The sequence below is a fragment of the Spea bombifrons genome, chromosome 12 (genome assembly GCF_027358695.1).
Source record: "Spea bombifrons isolate aSpeBom1 chromosome 12, aSpeBom1.2.pri, whole genome shotgun sequence".
Classification (NCBI taxonomy): Eukaryota; Metazoa; Chordata; class Amphibia; order Anura; family Pelobatidae; genus Spea; species Spea bombifrons.
Genome location: NC_071098.1, coordinates 33,126,509 through 33,132,765, shown reverse-complemented (window position 1 = coordinate 33,132,765; position 6,257 = coordinate 33,126,509). Strand labels below are relative to the sequence as shown.

At 48.4% G+C, this 6,257-nt stretch overlaps 1 protein-coding gene across 1 annotated transcript; it reads right to left on the bottom strand.

The window, feature by feature from the left end:
* Window positions 1-746: 746 nt before the first annotated feature.
* On the bottom strand, window positions 747-4,326 carry SDHB (succinate dehydrogenase complex iron sulfur subunit B). The gene is made up of 8 exons (XM_053451484.1): window positions 4,185-4,326; window positions 2,508-2,653; window positions 2,272-2,357; window positions 2,032-2,168; window positions 1,754-1,870; window positions 1,530-1,631; window positions 1,268-1,390; window positions 747-1,032 (listed from the first exon to the last, which is right to left on the bottom strand). The coding sequence occupies exons 1-8, from the start codon at window positions 4,248-4,250 to the stop codon at window positions 952-954; spliced, it is 858 nt and encodes a 285-aa protein (XP_053307459.1). The 5' UTR covers window positions 4,251-4,326; the 3' UTR covers window positions 747-951.
* Window positions 4,327-6,257: the final 1,931 nt, after the last annotated feature.

Below are 6,257 nucleotides of genomic sequence, written 5' to 3'. Positions count from 1 at the left end.
AATGTGTATAGAAACAGCAGGAAACCCCAAAACCCTGCCACCAGCCCCACCTCTAACCACAGTACCAGCTATAGAGATTCTAGGAACAATGACTGGCTGGGGATGTGTAGGTCTTACAAAATAATAGGCTGTGGCTGTCTAAGCTTGATGAGAGTTGTGGAAGCTCAGATGTTAAGATCCGCAGACATTCGACGCGTCGGCTGCAGGAAAACGGCCGCATGTGCTTAATCACACGAGAATCCCACGGGTCGCACGGGGAAGTGAAAATAACGAACGTTGGGTCCAGCACACGGTTACGCTTCCTTAATGTGCAAGCATGCAACCAGAGAGGGGAAAGCAACGGGGGCTTTATATAGTGAAGCCTTATCACCAAAACAGATAAACCACTCGCTGCCTTCCGCGCCCCCCCTATCACTCTACTCCGGGTGCCGAGATGTAACTGCACCGTTGAGGGTGAAATATGGCTGCTTATTCCTCAGTAGACAACACACTTTAGACAAGGTTCCCAGTGTCAAGGGCTCCATATCGAGCAGCGTTGTGGTTGCCCGGCCCTCCTCTGCCAGTGCTGAAGCCCGATACATGTGTGGCTGGTGCTTACTAAGGGGGTTAAAGATCATCAGCAATCGGCAAACAGAGCACTCCATTGTATGCAGTAATCTGTATCTCTGTAATCACATTCACACATCCTGCTACAGCCTCCTGGTTCTGTCCGCTCTACGAGGAGGTAAAGTGAGAGAAGACGCCAGTTGGGGAAAATAAAGACGTAAGTTGTTTATTACCTCTTAACATCCTGAAACTTATAATCAAACACCCAGCAGCAGTGCTAATGGCCTGCAAGCCCTAGGAAGCACACGGAGTACAAGGGGTAGGCGAGTGCTGCTGGGTCCTTGCTCCGCTGTCAGGACCGCAGGCAGGCGTCACTCCAGAGAGCGGATATATATATGTACAGTTTTATGCGCTGGCCGCTTGTTTATCTTTGTAGGTTGCCATCATCTTCTTGATTTCAGCAATAGCTTTCCCAGGATTTAAACCCTTAAAGGTGGAAAGGAACAGACAGAATCTGCTTTAGAACGAGGAAGCGTTACAGAACAAAACACACGTGCGGAAAGGCAACTATTATTCATTATTATATAAATAATATTCTTGTATATAATCCAGGTTCCAACATATCCACATCCCTGCTAATTCTGCATATGTAACACGAAAATAGGTTACCGTGGTAACACTTAAAATGCTTTTATTTCTGGAGACCTGGTGGGGTAGATACCTTGGGGCAGGCCTTGGTGCAGTTCATGATGGTGTGGCAGCGATAAAGAGAGAAGGGATCCTGCAGTTTGGCTAATCGCTCCTCTGTATAGTCATCCCTTGAGTCAATCATCCAGCGATACGCCTGCAAATCACAAGAGGGGATGGAAGTGAAATATTCATGCTAAAGTACCCCCCCCATGTATATCATGATGTTACATAATAATTACTAGACAGGTGAATAATCACTGACAGGGACCCAGAAGGCACCGAGTCTTCCTTACCTGCATGAGGACAGCGGGACCAAGGTATTTATCCCCGTTCCACCAGTAGCTGGGGCAGCTTGTACTGCAGCAGGCACACAGAATGCATTCGTACAGCCCATCCTGCGCAGAGAGGGGAGAAGGAGAGAATTATTTTTATAATTAATAATCAATCACTTTTATGGAAACCTCAGCACAAACTCAGCCGGGCTCTTGGTCTGAAAAGACTCGTAAACCAAACTCACCAGCTTCTCGCGATCCTCGATGGACTGGAGATACTGCTCCTTGCCCTGCATTGACTCGTCCTTCTTCTTCAGATAAGGCTCAATAGATTTGTACTGGGCATAGAAATTACTCAGATCCTTGGGAAGGGAAAAAATGTTTGGTTCTTTTGGACATGGAAATGCACCCATTACTGTTACCATTTATAGTACCTTCCTAGCATGGTCAGCTTGTATTTATCAAGAGAAATAACATTACATGTGTCACACAGAATAGGTTTTCCCGTTCTCGCCATACTTACTGGCACTAAGTCCTTCACAACGTACATGTGGGGAAGAGGGTAGACCTTTGACACTTTATTAATATTGGTGTCAATTTTTGTGGTGCAGGCCAGGGTATTACCGCCATTGATGTTCATGGCACAAGACCCACAGATGCCTAGAGCAAAGTTACAGAACATCATCATCATCATCATCATCACCATGGCTTCAGAAAAAATAATACACATTATCTCCATCATTACCAATTACAGTCAATTTACCTTCTCGGCAGGATCTGCGGAACGTAAGCGTCGGATCGATATCATTTTTTATCTTGATTAAAGCGTCCAAAACCATGGGGCCGCACCTGGGATGACAAAACAACCACAGAGACTATGTGAGCAGGACTGAGAAGTAACCAATCCATCAGAAACTATACAGCAAACTGCGACATCTACATTCGTGTGTAACAGATCAAGTGTGAACAAACTAAACAGCCACCTCTATTCCCACTCACGTGTTTAGGTCAATTTCGTAGGTCTGCATGCGCGGCTTGTCTCCAGCCTTATCTGGGTCCCATCTGTAGATCGCAAACTTCTTGATTCTTGCCGCAGCCTCAGAAGCCGGTGCAGCGGCCGCTGCCGTCTGAGCCCCGCGGGAGACCTGTAACCAAAAGACTGAGATAAGAAGGCTGCGAGGTGACACGCGTGTGTAACATTCCTGAAACGAGCTTAGCGTGATCTCGGAGAAGCGGGACACAATGTTTCACCTGCGTCAGGAATTGAAAGGAGTCACCTTTAATTGACAGCAGATGTCCACCAAGGCTTATTATAAATGAGAAGATATAAAAGCCTGTGACTGGGTATCATCAGACGGTTATTTTAAGTTCAAATTAATATGTGTATTTTGTTTTTAAGCAAAAAGGCCTGATCTTTGAGTACAAGTAATATTATACCATAAAACGTTCTGTTCCTGGTCACCAGAGTCTGGAATTAAGCTGACCCTTGGTCTCTGAGCACATATTTGGCAGTGATCCTTCTAGGAGGAGACCGGAGCACAACCCGCTTAAACGATGTTACTTGTTGCATTCTACGGTGGTTAATTGAAAAGATATATGTTTTTTTAATATTTATGGTTGTTCAAGCTACAGCTTAAAACAACCTCGACATATAAACCCTCCATCAGTGGTTCTCTGTAGCCCACCAGGAATCATACAGGTGACAACAGGCAGATCTGTCACAAACTCTGACCTACCCGTCCTAATAATCAAACGTGTGTCAGTGGTCTGTGGGGGTGACAGGCGAGCGGCGGTGGGTCTGTGGGGGTCTGCAGCAGTGACAGGCGAGTGTCAGGGGGTCTCTGAGGGTCTGCAGCGGTGACAGGCGAGTGGCAGCAGGTCCGCGGGGGTGACAGGTGAGTGGCAGCAGGTCCAGAGGGGTGACAGGCGAGTGGCAGGCATGTGGTGACAGGAGTGTGGCAAGGGGTGATTGGCGGGTGGCAAGGGGTGACAGGCGGGTGACAGGCGAGTGGCGGCGGGTGACGGGCGAGCGGTGGCGGGTGATGGGCGGGCGGCAGCGGGTGACAGGCGAGTGGCAGCGGGTCTACAGGGGTCACAGGCAAGTGGCAAGGGGTCTACAGGGGTTACAGGCAAGTGGCAGGGAGTCTGCGGGGTGACAGGTGAGTGGCAGGGGGTCTGCGGGGTGACAGGCAAGTGGCAGCGGGTCTACAGGAGTCACAGGCAAGTAGCAAGGGGTCTACGGGGGTGACAGGCGAGTGGCAGGGGGTGTTACAGGCGAGAGGCAGGGGGTGACAGACGAGTGGCAGGGGGTGACAGACGAGTGGCAGGGGGGTGACAGAAGAGTGGCAGGGGGGTGACAGGCGAGTGGCAGGGGGGTTACAGGCGAGTGGCAGGGGGTGTTACAGGCGAGTGGCAGGGGGTGTTACAGGCGAGTGGCAGGGGGTGTTACAGGCGAGTGGCAGGGGGTGTTACAGGCGAGTGGCAGGGGGGTTACAGGCGAGTGGCAGGGGGGTTACAGGCGAGTGGCAGGGGGTCTGCGGGGTGACAGGCGAGTGGCAGCGGGGGTGACTGGCGAGTGGCAGCGGGGTGACTGGCGAGTGGCAGCGGGGTGACTGGCGAGTCGCAGCGGGTGACAGATGTAGAACACAGGGCTCCATCTCCCGGACAAGCACTAACCTGTAGGGCCCCTGCAGTCCTCAGGACGGGTGCGCTAAATCTCAAGGAGAACACGACCGCAGCCATTTTTCCTATGACAACTGAGCCTCCTCCGAGCTCCCACAATGCAATGCGCCTGGACCTTTCACCATAGAGACGCAATGACCTTCCTTAAAGCTCCTGGCTAGAGCGACGACAACAACATATACAGTCTGTCTCTGCCCTCTATGGTGTTTGCGGGCGCTCTATCCCGGGATGGTGATCTCTCTGGTTGGTTGGATAACCATCTAGGGTTTCTATGGTTACAGAAGTTGTATAAGTCTCCTCAGCCGCCGGGTCCATGGCTAAGAGAGAAACCAGTTTGCATAATGTGCTTGAAAAATTAACCCTTTGTTATGACGATTCTATATAGTGACTCACCAAATGTGTTACCCAACTGGCTCCAGTACCGGTCCTCATTATTTACTAGTCACCTGCATTCAAGCAGGGATATCAACCATAACATACTGGCAGCAAAAGCACAGACTGAGAGCCTTATATATGACCCCAGCAGGGAGAATATGAAGGAGACAGCTCCAGACTGTGTGACCCCTGAGAATCTGCCCCTTCACCCCAAGACTCCAAGTCAAACCCTGAGAGTTCCCAGGTACAGTCATATCGTACGTGTAGGGGGGGGGGGTTATTTTTTATTTATGGGGGTTTCTGTGTATCTGGCGTGGAGAGTGTAAATGAATGGTGTCCCGGAGTAAACCGCACAGCTGGGTGTCCTCATGAATGCAGCGAGAAGGTGAGATGGCTTCCAGTGATGTATTTGTTCCCGCTCTTTCCGACTGAGAGGACGCGCGCCCGAGGGGCAGTATGGGGCAGGCACATGGCTCCTGAATCTAAGACGAGACCAACGACTGATTATGAGTCTTTACCTCAGTCATACCATCCGACCATATCTGAAGAAACGAGTCCAAGGATTCTCTTTAAGGAAAGGTTTCACCTTTTCCCCAATTTAAAGACTAAAGCTCCATAGAAATGGCCGCCGGTAAAGAACACAGTCTTGAATCTATTTGACTCCAATGCGTTTTTATTACATTAGTAATATATGATATGTCATATTCCCAATGCCACAGAACACGGGGCACATGCTTTAATGACATCATGGATACACTAACACGTGAGACAGAAACATGGCTGTTATTTTGTGGAAAGATGGATGAATTGTGACTAAATCAATGTAATTCTTCCACATAAAATGCCAGACCTGTTTGGAAATGTAATTTAGTAACAAGTGATCCTCTTCTGGAGGAGCTTCCTGATGCTGTACAAAAAGAGGCTGTTTTCACAATTTGTCCTATTTGCCAATTTCTTTATAAAATTAGGACACAAGAGCAACATCGGTGAATATAGCAGCAGAGAGCAGAGATACATTCATTGTCTACGTTTTAAAGAATCCAAAAAGATACAGAAAGACCCAGAAAATGGAGAAATGAATGCCCATAAGGAAAAGTAGCTGAAATGACAACATTTCCAGAAACAGAATTAGAAAACTGCGGAACAAGTTAGTACTGTAAAAAAATATACGAATGCATCCTTCTCCAGGCACTTTCAGAGTTAGTCCCAAAAACAATACAAAATATAGGTATTTTAATACAAAGAAAGCAAGGGAAGGAAATAGGAGGGGCGGACAGTCGGTATATAAACTGCAATCCCTGGTTACCATAGCAAAGCACTAGATATCCATATTGTTTAAAATAGGAACAAAAATCTAATGAACCTGGTGGTGTGAAGCCAGGGGACAAATCCCTTCTGATCTGATAGATTCCCATTGGAATCCTGTTATCTTACCAGGAGACCCAACCACGTGCGTCCAGGCTGCCCAAATGACACAATTTCCACTGCTCAACTAAAAAAAAGACCCCCCCCCGGTAAAGATGGCCACCCACAACTGGCAACTGCCGGGAATAGCACAGCCACTAGGGGGCGCACTAAAACCTCCAGAAGGCATTTGTCCTCGGTTTCACCCGAACACCACAAGGTAGAATCTACTTTTCAAGTTAAACATTTCTTTTTTGACTCAAGATAGGCTAGACTATTGAGAAGATA

Coding starts and splice junctions, on each gene's coding strand:
- SDHB (XM_053451484.1), bottom strand. CDS start 4,250: ATGGCTGCGGTCGTGTTCTCCTTGAGATTTAGCGCACCCGTCCTGAGG. Junction 2,654..4,184: donor GGACTGCAGGGGCCCTACAG/GTTAGTGCTTGT, acceptor TTTTGGTTACAG/GTCTCCCGCGGGGCTCAGAC. Junction 2,169..2,271: donor CCGCAGATCCTGCCGAGAAG/GTAAATTGACTG, acceptor ACTTTGCTCTAG/GCATCTGTGGGTCTTGTGCC.